At 46.0% G+C, this 22,762-nt stretch overlaps 1 protein-coding gene across 3 annotated transcripts in view; it reads right to left on the reverse strand.

The window, feature by feature from the left end:
- Positions 1–1,007: 1,007 nt before the first annotated feature.
- Positions 1,008–22,762, reverse strand: part of HLTF (helicase like transcription factor) — a 136,274-nt gene continuing 114,519 nt past the window's right edge. For all 3 annotated transcript variants that reach the window (XM_077290834.1, XM_077290835.1, XM_077290836.1), the window contains exons 22-24: positions 20,908–21,088; positions 4,821–4,901; positions 1,008–1,589 (exon numbers count right to left, since the gene is read on the reverse strand). In XM_077290834.1, coding sequence (XP_077146949.1) covers positions 1,437–1,589; positions 4,821–4,901; positions 20,908–21,088 — 415 coding nt within the window. In that variant the 3' untranslated portion in view covers positions 1,008–1,436. The remainder of the gene's footprint in view (positions 1,590–4,820; positions 4,902–20,907; positions 21,089–22,762) is intronic.

Below are 22,762 nucleotides of genomic sequence, written 5' to 3' on the forward strand. Positions count from 1 at the left end.
TAAAGCAGAGCTGAGTGTTACTATAAACACATCTACAGCAGTTCTCCTCTCACAAGCTCAGAAAGAGCTACCCATTCCACCCGCACTGATACTGTGCTGAGGAGAGCTGGAAGTGTTTGTAATCAGCATTGCTGTATTCTCATTTCCCCCCACACCGACTGCTAGAGATTGGAAGTGTTTTTAATAATGATCAGCTCTGATCTCTGCTACACAGTAGCTGCAGCATATTTTTTTTTCCTGCATGACACCTCCTGTTTATTGGTCAAAGTTATGAAGGATAAGTAGCACGTGCCCCTATGAAAAATGTTTGATGAACCCAATTAGGCATTAACAGGTACTTTGTTTTATTCAGATATGTAGCCACTATTCCACAATGTGGACAGTTAAACATGCTCAAACTGGTAAAAGGTCCTTTTTGAGGTTAGTGGAAGCCTTAATGTGTAAAAACAAAAAAAAAAAAAAAGGTTCTCCCCGATCCAGGCACTTGTGTTATCCATAAGAGAGCTCGGCACTTTACCATTGCATGTCCTTCATAAACATAGTGATATAACATTCTATCATCATGATTAAGAATCCATCTGAAGGTAGAAATGCAATAATAAAAATCACATCCATGTTTGAGCAAAACTGGACGTTGTTTTCTGGCTCTAGTGGAAGCAAAGCCCACCACACGCTGCATATTGGACAGAATTCAGTGCTACTAGAAGAAAACTTTAGTCTGTCAGCCACAATATATGAGACCTTGCTTTTTCTGAGGTCAGGTACTATTTCAAATGAGTGCGACTTCTGTTCTTCCCACTCAGAAGTGATTGATTGCACTATGATCTAATTCATACATGAAAGCTGCATAATTGAAAAAGCTTTAGTCCAATCACAAAAGCACTATATGCCAAAATACATCATCTCCAATGCTGCCCCCTGAGAGTGTTGTCTAGTAAGACTGGCAAATCTGGTTTTGCAGAAGGAAATTACCAAAAAATTATATAAAAAGACTCGGACACAAATGATAATGATAACAGACCGAATTTCACTATTGCACCTGTAGAACGAAATTAAAATGTTAAAAATGAAATTATATAAACATGTTAGAAAGGCAGAAATTGGGGGCAACAATTCTTCCATCTTTTAAACTTATTGCTTGTGGCAACTGCTAAGACCCAGCACATCAGCTCACCGGCTGCTTCAGGAATGTAAGGGTGTTTTACTGGTTTTATGTGGAAGCATCATATCAATAAGACATTAACACTAGATTCACATCTGTATCATTGTCCAGGCACGGATTAGCCGCGGGTCTCCTGCCCTGAGCCCAGCAGCCTCATATATGCCTGGGAGGTTGTTGAGTTCAGGTCAGGAGACCCCGATCAGTCTGTACATCACACATTGTGGTACAGGTATGTGTGAATGTAGCATTATTCTGTGCAATTATACAGCAAACTTTACAAATCAATGAGTGTCCTTATTTCTTTAATCCGAGCTTCTTTTATTTCACGTGCACTTGGCTTGTGGGTTCCAAAGGCTCCGGCAGCAAGCTCTCGCTTCTTGCTCTGGATCTTTAACATATTTTCTTCAACAGAATCTTTTATAACAAACTAAGGAGAAATAACAAGAATTTCAGCAACAAATCACTTGACTATATGAAGTTTAATGTATATAACCATGCTCCCCCATACAGGCACTAGTGCCATCCATAGAGAGGTCAGTACCCACCATTCTGGGGTGTTCATGATCTTAGGCAGGCTTCACACTAGCGTTTGGCAGGGCTGCAGATGGCAGCCTTCTTCCTCCGTGAAGGCCTCTTCCTTCAGCTCCGCCTACATCTGCATGTGTCCGGCGTACCCTAGCTTTAACATTGGGTACGCAGGCCATGCGGATGTATGCGCTTGCCTCCGCATGCGTCATCTTGACGCTGCGCTGACTTGTATCAAACGCAGCATGTTAGGATTTTGTTGCAGTCGGCGCAGCTTCAAAACGACGCATGTGGAGGCATCCGCATGGCCTGCGTACCCAATGTTAAAGATAGGGTACGCAGAACACATGCAGACGTAGGCGGAGCTTAAGGAAGAGGCACGGCAGTGGGCGGGGCTTAATCGAGGAAGAAGGCTGCCATCCGCAGCCCTGCCGAACGCTAGTGTGAAGCTAGCCTTCATCACAGAGGTCACATTGTATCAACTCGCATCTGAAATACGTTGGTGCACATCACTCAGACTGTACCTCTGTTAATGTATTTGCAATAAGCTAGAATGTGCAGAGTCAAGTACACTAAAGGCTTCAGTTTAGTTAAAGAGGTCAGAAAACATAACACAAGGATAAGATTGTAAGTTATTAAATTGTAAGAAATCAGCGTGAGAGTGTCTGGCCTCCCTGATGTCAGCCAGAAAACAGGTTTTTTGAGAGTAGAAGACATTCGGTTGCAATAATCATTTACAAAATGAAAACCCCAAATAATACTGTTCAGAGAAGAATGATATCATCCGTGAATCCAGCCTGTCACCAGTGATCAGGCCACAGACATTGTGCTACGTGCCTCAGCACAGGCCCAGGTTCTCATCTGCTGCAGCGCCTCAGTCACAGCTTTCACTACAAATAGCAGACATAGTAGCAAAGAAGGTTGTATTATTTTATTGGGTAAAATACTGGACAACATGGCGGAAATCCAACAGACCCCATTATAGTTAATGTGGCCCACCAGGTGCTGCTCATTCCCATCATGTGACAGCTCCTGGACTGCTGTTGGCCACTTGCAGACCACCCAACTCCTGAACACTCACACACAGTCCCAATGCTATTCTCTAATGATGTTAGAGGACATCAGCGACTGCAAGGAGATGGTGCAGGAGCAAGGAGCCGGCTGTAAGAAACCGCCAGACTCTGCTAGAGAAAACCAAGATAGCTTATGACCGGAATAAGTGCTATATCTACAGTAAAGAAAGGGCAGACAGCTCTTATTCCTCCGGTCCCAATAATGTGTGACTGCTGGGTAGGAGCTGCTGGGTCCTACAAGACCCACATCAGCTCTGCTGTGCAGAAAAAAGGCAAAATTTAGCACTTGGGGATAATATGGCAGTCCCAGTTAGTGGGGAACTCAGAAAACATTTACATACATTTTTATGTGGTTATGACCTCCTGCAAAGCGCAATGTGTGAAATACCGTATATACTCGAGTATAAGCTGAGATTTTCAGCCCATTTTTTTTAGAAAATGCCCCTCTCGGCTTATAATTGAGTCGTTGTCCCAGGGAGTTGGTGAGGGAGCGGCGGCTGTCACATCATACTCACCTGCTCCTAGTGCGGTCCCTGCATGTCCCATGGTCTCCGGGTGCTGGTAACTCTTCCTGTGTTCAGCGGTCACGTGGTACCGCTCATTAAAGTAATGAATATGGATGCAGTTGACGGATGCCCCCCCGTACACAGTAGAGGGTCAGTCAAACTTGTCGATATCAGCGGGTGTGGACGGCGTTAGTCTGAAAACCAGTTCCTGCTCTATTCATCCCGCAGGAAGCAGATGTTATAGTGTATGGCAAAGATCAGCAGTCACTACATACTGGTTGTGGAATGGTGTTAGCAGTAGAATTGCACCTGCAGATTATCAGCTGGATTTATGGCCACTTCATCCAGAACCTAGTGCCTTCAAAAACACCACACAAAGTGCTTTTTATCTCCCCACTAGAAATAGGCCCGATGCTATGGCATCGGGAGTGCGGTGAAACTAACATCTGTGCATGCTTAGTGGTGCTGACAGGAGCAGCGGACATGTCTCACACCGTTTGCGCTTTCCAACATACCGTATTTTTCGGATTATAAGACGAACCCCAAATTTTGAGGAGAAAAATAAGAAAAAAATATTTTTTAATGAAAAGGATTATAAGAAGCACCACCATTTTATCTTATTGCTTACCAGGGGTGGTGGCTGTGGTGAAGCGGGGTCCCAGGGTAGCTGCTGGAGGAGGCAGGAGTGGGGTGATGCTGCAGGCCGCAGTCAGGGATGAGGGGGGCTCCGATGTGCGGCACGCTGCTGCGGGGGTCTTGTGCTGCTGCCGGGTGTCTCCAGGTGCCCGGTGGTTGCTGGCCGGTGCTGCGGGTGTCTCCGGTGCCCAGCGGCGCTGCCCAGGGCTCTGCCAACATTTTGCGACAGGCTAGAGCCTCGGCACTTCCACGGTTCCATGTGCGGTGGTCTCTGGGAATATGGCCGCCGCCATGGGCGGCGCATGCGCAGATGATGATCTCGGGACCAAGATCTCGAGAGATGAGATTTCAGCGCTGAGATCTCATCTCTCGAGATCTTTGTCCCGAGATCACCATCTGCGCATGAGCCGCCCTTGGCGGCAGCCATATTCCCAGAGACCACCGCACATGGAACCGTGGAAGTACCGGGGCTCTGGCCTGTCGCCTCGGACACCCACGCAGCACCGCTGGGCACCGGAGACACCCGCAGCACCGGCCAGCAACCGCCGGACACACGGTATGTCACTTGCGCAGGCGCAAGGGACACTGCCACGGTGCCTTTTGGGGTTCGGGGACAGTGGCCGGAAGTCCCAACTGGCGATTATTATGTAGGATGTATGACTGGCTCTGATAGTAACTAAATTTCAATCCAATATGACACATTCATAACTGCAGCCACTGCGAGATGTCATCAAGTAATCCCAGGCCGCAGGGAACATCTGTCCAATTTACAGCAGGAACTCATTCACCAAACACATTCTCTCCTTGGCTTTCTTAGGAGCCATTCACAGTCACCACTGCCGAAATGATGCTGATCAGTAGAGAAGGCCTTCACATGATCAAGGCTTGTCCCTTTAAAGCAATATTAATCAGGTTTACCTTAGTAATGATCACTTCCTTAGTCTGTCCAAGACGATGACAACGATCAAAGCACTGCTCTTCAGCGGCTGGATTCCAGGCCTATCAATAAGTGGGTATAGAAGGACACAGAATGGTCACAATAGTAGAGGCCATATTTCAACAAAAAACACATGAAATCCATATTCAAAAATACATGAAGAATTTTAAGATGTCGTATGTAAGGCTACTTTCACACTAGCGTCGTTCGACGCAAGTCGCAATGCGTCGTTATGTAGAAAAAAACGCATTGTGCAAAGTTGCCCGCAGGATGCATTTTTTCTCCATAGACTTATACATAGCGACGCAGTGCCACACGTTGCAACCATCGTGCGACGGTTGCGTCATGTTTTGGCGGACCGTTGGCACAAAAAAAGTTACATGTACCTTTTTTTGTGCGTCGTGTCCGCCATTTCCGACCGCGCATGCGCAGCGGGAACTCCGTCCCCTGTGATTAATTAACACACTGTCCGTCAGGCCGACGGTTTGCGACGGCCAGTTTCGACGGACTAGTGTGAAAGTAGCCTAAGGAAATTCAGTGAAAAAGAGACCAATACTTTAAAAGAGAACAGCAGAACTGGATCTATAAGAACCACCCCAAGACCATTCTTGATAAACTGGCTATGATAGGGATGTACTGAGATCAAGGCGGAAAGCGCCATAAAACAGCAGACCTGCATTTCCATAAAACAACTATTCATTTTCATAAACAGTTCATGAGTAGTCATATTTTTTTTAGGACATGCCATTTTTTTCTCTCACTCCAGTTATTCAAATAACTGCCTTGTTTAACAATATGTGGAGCCTAATATTCAGGTCCTATGATAAATATATATTAGCTTGTGTTTTTTTCTTGAGAATATTAATGAAAAAAAAATGGAAACACAGCATTTCTCTATCACTTCATTGGGAGACACAGGAAACCATGGGGGTATGCTGCTGACACTAGGCAGAAAAAAAACTCATCCCCAGCAGGCTACTCCCACCGACTGGTAGAGAACTAACCAGTTTTTGCTTTGTGTCCAGTGAGGCAGACAAGGGTCTGAGTTCAGACCAGTCTCTACCATCTTGTTGTGGCTTACTAATAATTTTTTTCTTTGAGATACAGTTTGTGACTTCAGGCAACAGAGTGTAAATTCCCACCCTGATTTCCCTCCTAAGGGACAGAGAGAACAGTGTGGTGCGGTCCACATCACACCATCTCTAATCTGACAGCCAGGACCCTATTCCCCCTAACACTTCAGATGTCTCTCGGGCTGGCTTGTGAAAACCATCTGAAGACATGGGTACCGGAAAAAACGGCTATCGGTAAGTAACCTTGGTGTTTTCCCTTCACCCATGACAGCACACCTGAGAGATTTTTGGAGAACTGAAACACCTTAGGGAGGGACCACCACTTGCAGCACCCTTCGACCAAAGGTCAAGTCAGCAGAGGATGACAGATACAGTCTGTAGTGCTTAAAAAAGGTAGCGGCCTGATACCTCCGCTTTTTCTGCCCAGGAAGTTGCCACAGCTCTGGGGGAGTGAGCCTTGATGCCTTCGGGAAACAGAGCACCACTCGTAGTGTAAGATAAACTAATGGCCTCCCTGATCCATTTGGCAATGGTACCCTTGGATACCCCATACCCCTTCCTGCCACCCTGAAAGGCTATAAGGGGACTTGTCCTTTCTCCACTGATTGGTCATGGACATATACTCCAACATGGATCTTCTCACATCTAAGGTATGGCATTTTTCCTCCCCAGGATTTTTAGGGTTACTACAGAAGAAGGGCAAAGTAATCTCTCTTGGCTCCTATGGAATTTAAGAACCACCTTGAAGAGATAGAGTTGTTCTAAGGCTGGACTCGGCCTATGGTCATACACCTGTGTGCAGGGGGGACATATGGGCAGGGCCTGTATATCGCTCACCCTGCGGGCTGATGCCAGGTCCACAAAGTAAAACTTTCTTAAGAGTGAGGAACTTTGCAGATAAATCCTGTAAGGGCTCAAATGGGTTTCTAGTTAGCGCCTCTAACACTAAGTTCAGGTCCCATGGAGGAATCTTTGGGACTATAACCGGTCTGGACCTACTACAGGATCTTATAAACTGAGAGACCCACTTAGTTGCTGCTAGGTTGCAATTATACAAGGAACCAAGGTCCAATACCTGCACCTCGAGAGTGTTAGTTGCTAACCCTAGTTTCAACCCCAATTGCAGAAACTCTAGAATGGACCCTTCCCGGGCCTCATCCCCTAAGGGTTGCCATGAAAAATCCAGAAATGTCTTCCATGTTCTACCATAGATCCTTGATGTAATTGGTTTCCTACTTTTCAAAAAGGTGGAGACTAGCCCTGGTGAGAACCCCTGCTGACTCAGTAATGTCCTCTCAAATTACATGCTGCTAGATGGAAGCCCTTCACTTGTGACTTGCATACTGGCAGCTGGGTAAGAAGGTCTGGGATCTCCAGCAGGATCCATGGATCGGACACGAACATTAGCCTTAGATGGTAAAACCATGGTCTCTTCGGCCAGAATAGAGAAATGAGAATCACCCTCGCCTGATCTTCCTCATGACTGTTGGAATCGTCGCTATTGGAGGAAATGCATAGGCCATCCTGATCTTCCTCATGACTGAATCCTGAATCTCCAGGGAATCTGAAGAGCATCCAAGTTCTTCACTTTTCTGTTGTGCAAGCTGGGAAACAGATCAATCTCCAGCCACTGTCATGCCCGCACTATCTGATGGAAAATCTGGGAATTTAGACACCATTCTCTCGGTCTCAATTTTGTGCGACTCAGGAAGTCTGCCTTTGTGTTGTCTATTCCCCTTATGTGATGTGCCGTAAGGGACAGTAGGTGTTGCTCTGCTAGCTGGAGTAGAATGTCCGCTGCCATCATTAGGTTATGGGACCTTGTTCCCCCTTGCTTGTTGATATAAGCCATGACTGCTCGGGGAAGGGGAGAAAGTGCCTCAAGGCCATGTCCACAACCCACACTCCCTGACGAAGCGGAAGCGAAACACGCGTTACAGAGTGGTGTGTGTGTGTGGGGGAGCAGTGGAGTGTCAGACTAGTCTGTGTGGGATTTTTTATGCACTTTTACTAATTGCACTTTATAATACTTACTATGGCTGGCCACATAGTTGTTATTTAATGTGCACTTCAGCTACTTTGTATGGGTATGAATTTTTATTATTTCATTTTTTATGATGATATTCACTTTTGTCATTTTTTACCATTAAATTAAATAAGACTGTCATTACCTTATCATGTTTTGTATATACTGATCGTATCATATAAATTGCCACAAGGCATTTATTAATTGATTTATTTATATATTTTCACATTTTATATGAAGTAGTCATTGGTGCCACTTTTTGCCATATCATTTGTGCAAATCATTTTACTTTTTTATTCATCATTTTTTCTTTTTATATATGATTAGCTGTTTCAAGCCAGCTAACGCTCTGCATGCTCATTGCTATCTAATTAACGCTGCTAGTGATTAAACTAAAGTAAATAATGACAACATTCAATAGCGCTTACGCAGGTGGTAAATTAACTTAAAATGAAGTTAATAACAATCATAATAATTAAAAATCAGAATAATACTAATACATTTTATTCACAGTGTAAAATCAAAAGCAAACTGGATTTGTGTGGTAATGTGTGGGGACAGAGCCCCGTGTGGTAATGCAGCCTCATGTGGTAATGTGTGAGGACGGAGCCTCGTGTGGTAATGTGTGAGGACGGAGCCTCGTGTGGTAATGTGGAGGGACGGAGCCTCGTGTGGTAATGTGTGGGAATGCAGCCTCATGTGGTAATGTGTGAGGACGGAGCCTCGTGTGGTAATGTGTGAGGACGGAGCCTCATGTGGTAATATGGAGGGACGGAGCCTCGTGTGGTAATGTGGAGGGACGGAGCCTCGTGTGGTAATGTGTGGGAACGCAGCCTAGTGTGGTAATGTGTGGGAATGCAGCCTCATGTGGTAATGTGTGAGGACGGAGCCTCGTGTGGTAATGTGTGAGGACGGAGCCTCGTGTGGTAATGTGGAGGGACGGAGCCTCGTGTGGTAATGTGGAGGGACGGAGCCTCGTGTGGTAATGTGGAGGGACGGAGCCTCGTGTGGTAATGTGTGGGGACAGAGCCTCGTGTGGTAATGTGTGAGGACGGAGCCTCGTGTGGTAATGTGGAGGGACGGAGCCTCATGTGGTAATGTGGAGGGACGGAGCCTCGTGTGGTAATGTGTGGGGACGGAGCCTCGTGTGGTAATGTGTGAGGACGGAGCCTCGTGTGGTAATGTGGATGGACGGAGCCTCGTGTGGTTATGTGTGGGAATGCAGCCTCATGTGGTAATGTGTGGGGACAGAGCCTCGTGTGGTAATGTGTGGGAACGCAGCCTAGTGTGGTAATGTGTGAGGACGGAGCCTCGTGTGGTAATGTGGAGGGACGGAGCCTCGTGTGGTAATGTGTGGGAAAACAGCCTCATGTGGTAATGTGTGAGGACGGAGCCTCGTGTGGTAATGTGGAGGGACGGAGCCTCGTGTGGTAATGTGTGGGGACAGAGCCTCATGTGGTAATGTGTGGGAACGCAGCCTCATGTGGTAATGTGTGAGGACGGAGCCTCGTGTGGAAATGTGTGAGGACGGAGCCTCGTGTGGTAATGTGTGGGGACGGAGCCTCTTGTGATAATGTGTGGGGATGGAGCCTCGTGTGGTAATGTGGGGGGGCGGGATTATGTGTGGTAATATGGTGGTGGGGGGTGGGATTATGTGTGGTAATGTGGTGGGGGATTGTGTGTGGTAATGTGGTGGGGGGCGGGATTGTGTGTGGTAATGTGGTGGGGGGCGGGATTATGTGTGGTAATGTGGTGGGAGGGGCGGGATTGTGTGTGGTAATGTGGTGGGGGCGGGATTGTGTGTGGTAATGTGGTGGGGGGCGCGATTATGTGTGGTAATGTGGTGGGGGCGGGATTATGTGTGGTAATGTGGTGGGGCGTGGCGGGATTGTGTGTGGTAATGTGGTGGGGGGGCGGGATTGTGTGTAATAATGGGGTGGGGGCGGAGCTACTGTGCAGGGGGCAGGATTAGCAAGTTATCACAATGCCTCATATATGTAGATATTTTCTTGCTGATCCGTCTGTCATTCCGTGTCCCCCCCATTCACGCATTAATTTTAATATTGTTTTTATGTCATTTATTTTCTAATAAAACATTCTTTTGTGACATCAATTTTTTTTCTTTTAAATGTTTTTCTTTGGTATTTTGCGTAATAATTTTTTTAAAATATATCTCAATAAAGTGATATATTTTTTATTTTGTACTATGAATAATTTTTGGGTGATATTTATGCTTGGTATTCTTAGGTTTTTATGATCAATATATTTATATTTCTTTTCTATATAGCCGTTTGGCTTTTTTTTTTCCCTCTCTAGAGGAAACCAGATCCCGTGAACTGAGTGAGACGATAGATGTGTCCCCCATTTGGCATTGCTCGCATCTGTCGTGATAACACATCCCTCTACTTGTCTTATCCACTGGACCCGATAAAAAGTTTTGGAGCAGAGTGTATTTTTTGAAGGTACGTCTTCCAGACACCCTTTCAGTCATAAGGCCTATCTGTCCGCATTGGATAGGCTCGCAGACCTAGCCGCTAACCTCAGAGTCTGCAGAAGTGTCTGTCAGAAAGGCTGTTGCTCCTTGCTACAGAAGCATATTGGCTAAGATTTCATCTCTCGGGGCCTTGTTCCTAAGCAGCTTGTTCCATTTGTTGCAGCCAAATCATAAAGGATCGGGCAGTGCGCTGGAATCCTCAAAGGGCAGGGCTGACCTCTTGGAGGATTTCACAACTGCCCCATCGATTTAAAAGATTTTATCCCAACTCGCCCATTTGAGGAGAAAGACTCGGAATATCCTCTTTGAAGATGAAGGTAAGCCAGCAGATCTTCCTGGCTTCTTCTATTCTTTATCTATGACAGCTTGTATCCTGTGTGATGCAGCGGTAGGACCATACGCAGTGAAACGGCAGTGACCGAAGCAAGTTCAATCAAAACATTTCTTTATTGTGTTACTTCACACAGTCTTTTAGTAATACATAGTAAACGGCTTCTTCATCTAGGCCAAAGGAAAATATACAGTACATGGCTTCTTCACATAGTCCATCAGAAATACACAGTAACCGGCTTTACCTTTGCAGTCCCTACACAGGCCAGATTTCCCTTTGTCCAGTTTCCCTGGGGTGACCACCCGCCGATACCAAGTCTCTACTCAGGCCGTGCACATCACGCTATCCTCCGGATTGCAGCCTGGCAACACAAGATAGCCCGGGACGCAGAGTGTCAGTTCCTTTTGTCCCCGTGTTTCTCCACACACAAAGAGCTCTGCAGACAACTTCTCTGTCTGCTTCCAAACCAACACTGACAAACCTCCCCCTCTACTACAGGGCTTTTAATCAGTCACTGCTTCACTATTCTAATTACAGCCACATCTGTGTCTGCAGTACGCCCTCATGGCCTCTCTATGCTTCCATGCACATTCTGGAGAGCACATACAGCGCCCCCTAGCTGTAACAGGGGTCACCTCACACCTGAAATTAAATGGAAAGGTGCACTTCCTCCTTTCCTCCAGGCCCTCAAATATTATATCCTCTAGGGACTTAGGTGCTTCAGGCCCATTGTGGATCCGACTTTCCTGACCAATCTATCCATGTCCTCAGCCGGAAGGCACGGTCAACCACCTATATCACTGTCCAAGAAGGACGGGAATTCACTATGTATTCTCCAACAGACCATAGAGAGGCCTCCGATTCTGTAATGACCTCCTGAGCTCTTTTGTCCCCCCCCCCCCCTTTTTTTTTTTTTTTTAAACAGAGTCTTTAGGGAACCTTCCACCTCAGCCCTGATCACAGACCTAAGGCTTGAGGCAAAGACAGGGGTCTCATCCCATCTAGTTTTTTTGGATACAGTCCGAGCAGAGACTTTTCTGCCAATGGACTGCCACCGGGGTCCTACAAAGGGCACATTTTTTGTTGTTCTTTTTGTGCTAGCCTTCCTAGGCTCCTAGTAATTTAATGATAAACACAAAGCACCAGTCCATTTCCTTTACACTCAGGATGGGCAACACCCCAAAATAGATATACACATATTGACCGTAAGGATTATTAAACAATACCCAGTCATGAAGTGTTTTAGCATTTAAAAATAACCTTTATTCACATAAAAAAAATACAGACATTTAAAATAGTGCCTCAAAACCAGAATATTAATACAGGCCAACAAAGGAAACAGCAGGTGTTAGGGAAAGAAATAATTTCCTTTCCTGCTATGTCAATAGGCACTGTGAACATTACTAGATAAGGTGCAAATACGGAGTGCTCATTGCCAAATTAATCAAAAGGGAAGCACCCAAGCATGATATTCCTCAATCATTATTTAGTAAACCGAGTATCAGTCACTAACACCGCATTACTTAGAAAAACCGGGCAATTGCCCACCTTGCGTGTTCACACAAGAACACTAGGCATAATATCACAAATGTATATAGGGAAAAGAGTCACCCCAGCATCGCAAGCACATACTGTCCCAGACAATAACCATGGAACTATTGCACTTCCCACCGGCCTCCTAAAAAGCACCTGACTTGTAACGCACAAAGCCTGCATATAGACATGTAATCTGCTCAATACATATTACCTGAGCAGCTGCCGTTATCCTGCCTCGTGGCACGCTAGACCTCAGTTTCCCCGACGCGCGTTTCGCATCTGCTTCCTCATGGTCATCACCCATTTTATAAGGGATCCCCTGGGCTACTTGTTGTGATTTTGCTTTTTGCTCCCTCTAGTGGTCATTAGTGATTTGACTCTGGAGCGTCTGTCTTTTCCTATATCCTCACCTGGGCCGTTAGTTCAGGGGCGTTGCTATATAAGCTCCCTGGACCTTCAGTTCAATGCCTGGCATCGTTGAAATCAGAGCTAATCTGTTGTGCTCTTGTCCTCTGATCCTGGTTCCTGTTTTTCAAGCTAAGTCTGCTTCCTTGCTTTTTGCTTTTGTTTTGTTTGGTATTTTTGTCCAGCTTGTTCCTATCTGTATCCTGACCTTTGCTGGAAGCTCTAGGGGGCTGGTGTTCTCCCCCCGGACCGTTAGACGGTTCGGGGGTTCTTGAATCTCCAGCGTGGATTTTTATAGGGTTTTTGTTGACCAGATAAGTTATCTTGCTATATTCTGCTATTAGTAAGCTGGCCTCTCTTTGCTGAACCTGGTTCATTTCTGTGTTTGTCATTTCCTCTTACCTCACCGTTATTATTTGTGGGGGGCTTGTATCTTGCTTTGGGGTCCCTTTCTCTGGAGGCAAGAGAGGTCTTTGTTTTCTTCTCCTAGGGGTAGTTAGATTCTCCGGCTGGCGCGAGTCATCTAGCGATCACCGTAGGCATGATCCCCGGCTACTTCTAGTGTTGGCGTTAAGAGTAGCTATTTGGTCAACCCAGTTACCACAGCCCTATGAGCTGGATTTTTGTATTTTGCAGACTTACACGTTCCTCTGAGACCCTGTCCACTGGGGTCATAACAGTATGCCAGGCCAGTATTAAATGTTTAATGCATTGCAGAAGTGGGATTATAAGAAAGAAAATTTTGAGGTTTTTTTTTCCCTCTCTCATTTTTTTTTTTTTCTTTTCCCCTTTACCTCAGAGTGGCTTAAGCTTGCTGCAGACATGAATGTCCAGACCTTGATTACAAGTGTGGACCAGCTTGCCGCTCGTGTGCAGGGTATACAAGATTATGTTACCAGAAATCCTAGGTCTGAACCCAAGATTCCGATTCCTGAACTGTTTTCAGGAGACCGATTTAAGTTTAGGAATTTCAGGAATAATTGTAAATTATTTTTGTCCCTGAAACCTTGTTCGTCTGGAGACTCTGCTCAACAAGTAAAAATTGTTATTTCATTCTTACGGGGTGACCCTCAGGATTGGGCTTTTTCGTTGGCGCCAGGAGATCCGGCATTGGCTGATATTGATGCGTTTTTTCTGGCGCTCGGTTTACTTTATGAGGAACCCAATCTTGAGATTCAGGCAGAGAAAGCCTTGCTGGCTATGTCTCAGGGCCAGGACGAGGCTGAGGTGTATTGCCAAAAATTTCGGAAATGGTCCGTGCTGACACATTGGAACGAGTGTGCACTGGCCGCTAATTTTAGAAATGGCCTTTCTGAGGCCATTAAGAATGTTATGGTGGGTTTTCCCATTCCCACAGGTCTGAATGATACCATGTCCCTGGCTATTCAAATTGACCGGCGGTTGCGGGAGCGCAAAACCGCAAATTCCCTCATGTTGTTGTCTGAACAGACACCTGATGTGATGCAATGTGATAGAAAAACCGCAAATTCCCTCATGGTGTTGTCTGAACGGACACCTGATTTGATGCAATGTGATAGAATCCTGACTAGAAATGAGAGGAAAATTCATAGACGCCGGAATGGCTTGTGCTACTACTGTGGTGATTCTACACATGTTATCTCAGCATGCTCTAAACGTATATCTAAGGTTGTTAGTCCTGTCACCGTTGGTAATTTGCATCCTAAGTTTATTCTGTCTGTAACTTTGATTTGCTCACTGTCATCTTATCCTGTCATGGCGTTTGTAGATTCAGGTGCTGCCCTGAGTCTTATGGATCTCTCATTTGCTAAGCGCTGTGGTTTTATTCTTGAACCATTAGAAAATCCTATCCCTCTTAGGGGTATTGATGCTACGCCATTGGCAGAAAATAAGCCGCAGTATTGGACACAGGTTACCATGTGCATGACTCCTGAACACCGCGAGGTGATACGTTTTCTCGTTCTACATAAAATGCATGATTTGGTTGTTTTGGGGCTGCCATGGTTACAGACCCATAATCCAGTCCTTGACTGGAAGGCTATGTCAGTGTCTAGTTGGGGCTGTCGTGGTATTCATGAGGATTCCCTGCCTGTGTCTATTGCTTCTTCTACGCCTTCGGAAGTTCCGGAGTACTTGTCTGATTATCAGGATGTCTTTAGCGAGTCCAGGTCCAGTGCATTGCCTCCTCATAGGGAATGTGACTGTGCAATAGATTTGATTCCAGGCAGTAAATTTCCTAAGGGAAGACTGTTTAATCTGTCGATACCTGAACATACCGCTATGCGTTCATATATCAAGGAGTCTCTGGAGAAAGGACACATCCGTCCGTCTTCTTCCCCTCTTGGTGCGGGATTCTTTTTTGTGGCTAAAAAGGACGGATCTTTGAGGCCTTGTATTGACTATCGGCTTTTAAATAAGATCACTGTCAAATTTCAGTATCCTTTGCCGCTGTTGTCTGACTTGTTTGCCCGGATTAAAGGTGCCAAGTGGTTTACCAAGATAGACCTTCGTGGTGCGTACAACCTTGTGCGCATTAAGCAAGGGGATGAATGGAAAACCGCATTCAATACGCCCGAAGGTCATTTTGAGTACTTGGTGATGCCTTTTGGGCTCTCTAATGCCCCTTCAGTTTTTCAGTCCTTTATGCATGACATTTTCCGGAACTATCTGGATAAATTTCTGATCGTTTATCTGGATGATATTCTGGTTTTTTCTGATAATTGGGACTCGCATGTGGAGCAGGTCAGGATGGTCTTTAAAATTTTGCGTGAAAATTCTTTGTTTGTCAAGGGCTCAAAGTGTCTTTTTGGTGTACAGAAGGTTCCCTTTTTGGGGTTCATTTTTTCCCCTTCTGCTGTGGAGATGGACCCAGTCAAGGTCCGAGCTATTCTTGATTGGACTCAGCCCTCGTCAGTTAAGAGTCTTCAGAAGTTCTTGGGTTTCGCTAACTTCTACCGTCGTTTTATCGCTAACTTTTCTAGCATTGTGAAACCTTTGACGGATATGACCAAGAAGGGCTCCGATGTGGTTAATTGGGCTCCTGCTGCCGTGGAGGCTTTCCAGGAGTTGAAACGTCGGTTTACTTCGGCGCCTGTTTTGTGCCAGCCTGATGTCTCGCTTCCCTTTCAAGTTGAGGTGGATGCTTCAGAGATTGGAGCAGGGGCCGTTTTGTCGCAGAGAGGCCCTGGTTGCTCTGTTATGAGACCTTGCGCCTTTTTCTCTAGGAAGTTTTCGCCTGCGGAGCGAAATTATGATGTGGGCAATCGGGAGTTGTTGGCCATGAAATGGGCATTTGAGGAGTGGCGTCATTGGCTCGAGGGTGCTAAGCATCGTGTGGTGGTCTTGACTGATCACAAAAATCTGATGTATCTCGAGTCTGCTAAACGCCTGAATCCTAGACAGGCCCGCTGGTCATTGTTTTTCTCCCGTTTTGACTTTGTTGTCTCGTATTTACCAGGTTCAAAGAATGTGAAGGCCGATGCTCTTTCCAGGAGCTTTGTGCCTGATGCTCCTGGAGTCGCTGAATCTGTTGGTATTCTTAAGGATGGTATTATCTTGTCAGCTATTTCTCCAGATCTGCGACGTGTGTTGCAGAGATTTCAGGCTGATAGGCCTGATTCTTGTCCACCTGACAGACTGTTTGTGCCTGATAAGTGGACCAGCAGAGTCATTTCTGAGGTTCATTCCTCGGTGTTGGCAGGTCACCCAGGAATTTTTGGCACCAGAGATCTGGTGGCCAGATCCTTTTGGTGGCCTTCCTTGTCTAGGGATGTGCGGTCATTTGTACAGTCCTGTGGGACTTGTGCTCGAGCTAAGCCTTGCTGTTCTCGTGCCAGCGGGTTGCTCTTGCCCTTGCCTGTCCCTAAGAGACCTTGGACACATATCTCCATGGATTTCATTTCTGATCTTCCGGTGTCTCAGGGCATGTCTGTTATCTGGGTATTATGTGATCGCTTCTCCAAGATGGTCCATTTGGTTCCTTTGCCTAAACTGCCTTCCTCTTCCGATCTGGTTCCTGTGTTTTTCCAGAACGTGGTTCGTTTGCACGGCATCCCTGAGAATATTGTGTCAGACAGAGGATCCCAGTTCGTTTCCAGATTCTGGCGATCCTTTTGTAGTAGGATGGGCATTGACTTGTCGTTTTCGTCTGCTTTCCATCCTCAGACTAATGGACAGACGGAGCGAACTAATCAGACTTTGGAGGCTTATTTGAGGTGTTTTGTCTCTGCTGATCAGGACGATTGGGTGACCTTCTTGCCGTTAGCGGAGTTTGCCCTTAATAATCGGGCTAGTTCCGCCACCTTGGTTTCGCCGTTTTTCTGCAACTCTGGTTTCCACCCTCGTTTTTCTTCGGGTCATGTGGAACCTTCTGACTGCCCTGGGGTGGATTCTGTGGTGGATAGGTTGCAACGGATCTGGAATCTTGTGGTGGACAACTTGAAGTTGTCACAGGAGAGGGCTCAGCGCTTTGCCAACCGCCGCCGCGGTGTGGGTCCCCGACTACGTGTTGGGGATTTGGTGTGGCTTTCTTCCCGCTTTGTTCCTATGAAGGTTTCCTCTCCCAAATTTAAACCTCGTTTTATTGGTCCTTACAAGATATTGGAAATTCTTAATCCTGTATCCTTTCGCCTGGATCTTCCTGTGTCGTTTGCTATCCACAACGTGTTTCATAGGTCCTTGTTGCGGCGGTACGTTGTGCCTGTGGTTCCTTCTGCTGAGCCTCCTGCTCCGGTGTTGGTTGAGGGCGAGTTGGAGTACGTGGTGGAGAAGATCTTGGATTCTCGTCTCTCCAGGCGGAGGCTTCAGTACCTGGTCAAGTGGAAGGGCTATGGTCAGGAAGATAATTCCTGGGTGGTCGCCTCTGATGTTCATGCGGCCGATTTAGTTCGTGCCTTTCACGCCGCTCATCCTGATCGCCCTGGTGGTCGTGGTGAGGGTTCGGTGACCCCTCACTAAGGGGGGGGGTACTGTTGTGATTTTGCTTTTTGCTCCCTCTAGTGGTCATTAGTGATTTGACTCTGGAGCGTCTGTCTTTTCCTATATCCTCACCTGGGCCGTTAGTTCAGGGGCGTTGCTATATAAGCTCCCTGGACCTTCAGTTCAATGCCTGGCATCGTTGAAATCAGAGCTAATCTGTTGTGCTCTTGTCCTCTGATCCTGGTTCCTGTTTTTCAAGCTAAGTCTGCTTCCTTGCTTTTTGCTTTTGTTTTGTTTGGTATTTTTGTCCAGCTTGTTCCTATCTGTATCCTGACCTTTGCTGGAAGCTCTAGGGGGCTGGTGTTCTCCCCCCGGACCGTTAGACGGTTTGAGGGTTCTTGAATCTCCAGCGTGGATTTTTATAGGGTTTTTGTTGACCAGATAAGTTATCTTGCTATATTCTGCTATTAGTAAGCTGGCCTCTCTTTGCTGAACCTGGTTCATTTCTGTGTTTGTCATTTCCTCTTACCTCACCGTTATTATTTGTGGGGGGCTTGTATCTTGCTTTGGGGTCCCTTTCTCTGGAGGCAAGAGAGGTCTTTGTTTTCTTCTCCTAGGGGTAGTTAGATTCTCCGGCTGGCGCGAGTCATCTAGCGATCACCGTAGGCATGATCCCCGGCTACTTCTAGTGTTGGCGTTAGGAGTAGCTATTTGGTCAACCCAGTTACCACAGCCCTATGAGCTGGATTTTTGTATTTTGCAGACTTACACGTTCCTCTGAGACCCTGTCCACTGGGGTCATAACAGCTACTCCTCAGATCTGCATCCTTCGATGCCCGAAACAATGCCCCTCCCCATGCAAGGATGTGCCAAGTCTCCTTGTAACTGGGCCGACTTTTTCGCCCAGGGCACCGCCATCTTGCATCCAGCGCACCCCCTCCGACTTTACTTGGGCATGCCCATTTCCTGCCTGCCTTGCACGTGATGTCATCGGAGTGCAGCCCCAGAAGCCTAACTCACTAAGGAGCTGAGGCCGGAAGATGGAGGAGGGAGAGCAGTGCGGTGGATCCAGAAGAACCGACCTAGTCCATGTATGTGCCGCCTCCACCCACACATACACTAAGCCCCTCTTGTCCCGCAGACAGTGCATCCAGCACCTGAAGGCTGTCATACAGGGATGTGCCTGTTCTTCTAGTACTGGGACAGGAGTAGGTAAGCAGGAATAAAAATAATAAAATCCCACCCAGGTCTCAGCATGAGGGTTCCTGGCAGGACAGGAAACCAAACTTAAGCGGGTGAGAGGTACCGCTCTTTTATTTCAGTAAGTTTCCTGTCCTGGCTGGGCGGATCCCTCTCTCAAATGTGCCATCATGGTTGAAGGGAAAAAAAAAAATCAACTAAAGATTTATTGGATTTCTAGTTATAAGGAAGACCATGCCTAAATTAATCAGAGAAGATAGTTTTTAAAGGAAACCTTGACAGCTGCCCTGGCCTCCCTTAACTGCCACCATGACTGTATTGTTCCCTTTTCCTACACTACAATAAGCCTCTTTTTGATGCTAAATAAATTTAAAATTAACTTTATAACGTTAAACCCTACGTGTAGGCTGGTTTTACACTTGCCGTGTTTTTTTTTCGGCACGTTTTTGCGGCCCAATGCATTTCTATGGGGCCGCAAAAATTCATAGGAGCGCCGTACGCCTTAAGGCCCATATTTACGGCCGTGAAAAAATATCGAGCTTGCTCGATATATTTCATGGCTTACGGACAACAGCCCCATTGAAAATGCACCGTGAATTCCGTTTTTGCGGATCGCCGTTTTTTTTGGTCCCTACTTTTTCCCTACTATTCTAATCCAGAAAAACGGCGATCCGCAAGTTTTTTGAGGCCCGTTTTTGCGGCAGACCGGAAAAATTACGGCGATATGGCCAGCGAAAAAAAAGGGCCGCTAAAATCAAGGTAAGTGTGAAAGAAGCCTTACACTATGTAAATCATTGAGTGACTAGATGGAGGTATTGATTCCCTAGGAATAATTCTACCTCTCATTGTCTAAATATGCCCTTGTGGGCGTGAGTGACATTATTTTTAAGAGGGAGTTCACATCTGACTCCTTGAAAACCTTATGCTAATGTGCAACGTTCTGCCTCCCTGGGAATGCGCAATGAAGTCGAGTGTACACTCCCTGGTATCTATGGCGCTCTGTGCAATCACAGAGATTTGCAAAGAGCTGGCATTGACGTCGCTCTTACAAATTATGTCACTCACAGACAAGGGTGTGCTTACACAATGAGAAAGAGGGTTACTATGGGGAAATCAATGTCCCCAGACTGGTCACTCACTGACTTACTTTTACGTGAGGGCAGGGTTTAAAGTTAGTGATTGCTAATTAAAGTAAAACTAAGCAACATAAAGGGGCTTATCAGAATGTAGGAAAATTATGCAATATAGTCATGGTGATGGTTTAGGGCAGATATCAGATTTCCTATTAATGCCGGGGCTAAACTGTGAAGTATGTTGTAATGCAACACTGCGATGTTCAGGTCACATGACATTGAATCTAATGATGGTCAATAGAGTCCTGTTGGGACAGGGATGAGTTTGTTGCAAACATTTTAATGCAGATGGATTCATTTAACAATACTTTGCCTTCACAGATTTTTAATGCAGGTTAAATGCGACAAGTCTGCTGTGTGTTTTTTTGCTTTTTTTTTTACTACAGCCAAATTGTAGCTATGATGTAGTTACATAAAAGGAAAATTCCAGCCATACTGCACAAATTGTTTTGGTTTCACAACTTGTCTGAATCTTTCTATGCAGGACACGTGTTGCTGTGCCTGTGTGTGTTGCAGCCTTAGGGCCTGGTTTTGTCATCGGTCATGTTTTCTATGTATGCATTACATAAAGTGATAATGGGTAGTCTGATGCATCAAGGCTCTCCTCTGTCCCTCATTTTTCCTTACACAGTCTCAGAGAACCTTTGGGGGTATGTCCCCACAGGTTGGACATGTGTCCAGATAAAAAACGCGCTGTGTATTACAGATCTAGTATTGTGTATGAGATTTTAAGAAACCTCCTCCACAACTGCAGACACAATTCAGAGTACAATGTAAGCTGTGGATTTACACTGAGCGATGGAAAGGGTGAAATACTCAGAACATCTCAGCAAAATTTGACCAATTTTCTGTGCAGACGTTCCCTGAAGCTGCAAATAACTTCTTGGAGAATCCACTTCACAAAAGTAGAGGCAGAGACATTGTAGAACGCGTCAACATGAAAAAATAATCCATATTTTAATTCAGCTACTTACAGGATCCATTAAAAACACGCGAGAGGCTGCTGTCAGGTTCAGACCCACTCCTCCAGCCTTCAGTGACAGCAGCATAATGGTCGGAGAGTCATCACGGCTGCTTTGGAAAGTCTGAATTGCTTCGGTTCGCTTTTTCTGTGTCATTGAGCCGTCCAAGCGTGTAAACATGAATCCAGTTGATCTACACAAAATTAGGACAGTGTACAGTTTCTATGACAACAATTATTACATGGATGGAAAAATCAGACTGGCATCAAGCCTGTGCTGTTACGCAAAAAGGAAAATAGGTTACATAACTGCTAAAGGGAAGAAAGGCTGAAATATGGCGGGATTTCTACATCCTTATTAAACTTAGCCTCCAGTATAGCAGCCTGCGTACAGCGCACACTCAGCAGTCGGCCCACTCACCCGGAGGTGATCCCCTATCCACTGCCTACAGGAACATGCCTTTCATTTCTTTTATTTAGCACTGTCATTGAGTAGCAGTGAAAATGTGAAATATTACGATACCAGAGAAGGTCAACTTCTGGCACGGCACTACACGGGCTGAAGGAGCTGCAAGGTGGCTACAACCACCCCAAGCCCACCACAGAGGGCTTTGTGACTGTCTCTTTGTGACTGTGCTGAACAGGCCTGTCTTCATGGACCCAGCTCTAAAATGTAATGCCAAAAGGGGGCCAAAGAAAAAACTTAGAGCGAACATGACTGGCAAAAATTATTTACTGTGCTTAAGTTGTAGACCTAAATCATCATCAGTTGGTCCCACATTAAAGGGGCTGTCCTATCATCATGGGTGGGAGACGCACAATACTCCCCAGACTCATAATTGCTGCTTGACTGACATTTCCGAGGGTGGGAAGGGACAGTCTGCCCCTGCTTGATTGACATTTCCGAGGGTGGGAGGGGGGCAGTCTGCCCCTGCTTGACTGACATTTCCAACCAGCAGCGTGCCGCTATAAGGAGGCAGCTTCGGTTGCACAGAGGCTGGTGGATCACCAAGTAACATCGCACTTCAGCGATCTGGCCGGCTTTAGAGCAGTGCTCACAAGAACAATTGGAAAGAGCTAGTAAGCCCTGTGCATTCAGCTAGGACTGCTAGACTGGGGCAGTGGCTGGTAATCTAGGCACAGAGCTATAGACCATGAAAAAAAAATAAAAAAAAATCCAGGAACGGAATTTTAAAAATCAAACAAATTGCACTTTGCAATTTTAACCATAAAAGAACAAGAGAGCGACTTTACAAAAGTTGTGTGGGGGAAGGGGGAACACCAGCTCCAGTGGGATTTCAGGGTTGCTTCCCTTTTTTTATGTGGATGACCTATCCTTGGGAGAGGTCATCCACATTAGACTGGCAGGAGCTCAATGTTTGTACTTGCGCAGCTGAACAGCACAACTCCATTACCAGAACAGTTTCGGCTGCTGGATCCACTCCTTTTAATTTGTACAGGACCCCAACCAATCTGATATTGATGACCCAAAGATAGCTCATCAATATAAAAGTAGTGGAGTAACCCTTTAACTTCTATGAGCAGCCTAGGGACTGACTTCATACTTGTTTATAATGGAGTACAATGCCAGTTTCCACTAATGAGGTCTGTGTGTGGCCAGAATGCCCTCATGTAAAGGCCGCCTGTCTTACTGCACACGCAGGCTTATCTGTGGGCATCAGTGTATACGGCAAATGAGCAGAGTAGAACGTTTTACAGGTCTGTGGAAAGTTATTCAGTATAACCTGCTCCTTCTATGCTTAGGAGTCCAGTCTTCGTGATTGACAGCGTGCTCTGTATGCAGTCATATAAAAGGCATATATGCAAAGCTAGAGATATCTGCTCACCTTCTGGTCTGTGACAGGTTC

The sequence above is a fragment of the Ranitomeya variabilis genome, chromosome 2 (genome assembly GCF_051348905.1).
Source record: "Ranitomeya variabilis isolate aRanVar5 chromosome 2, aRanVar5.hap1, whole genome shotgun sequence".
Lineage (NCBI taxonomy): Eukaryota > Metazoa > Chordata > Amphibia > Anura > Dendrobatidae > Ranitomeya > Ranitomeya variabilis.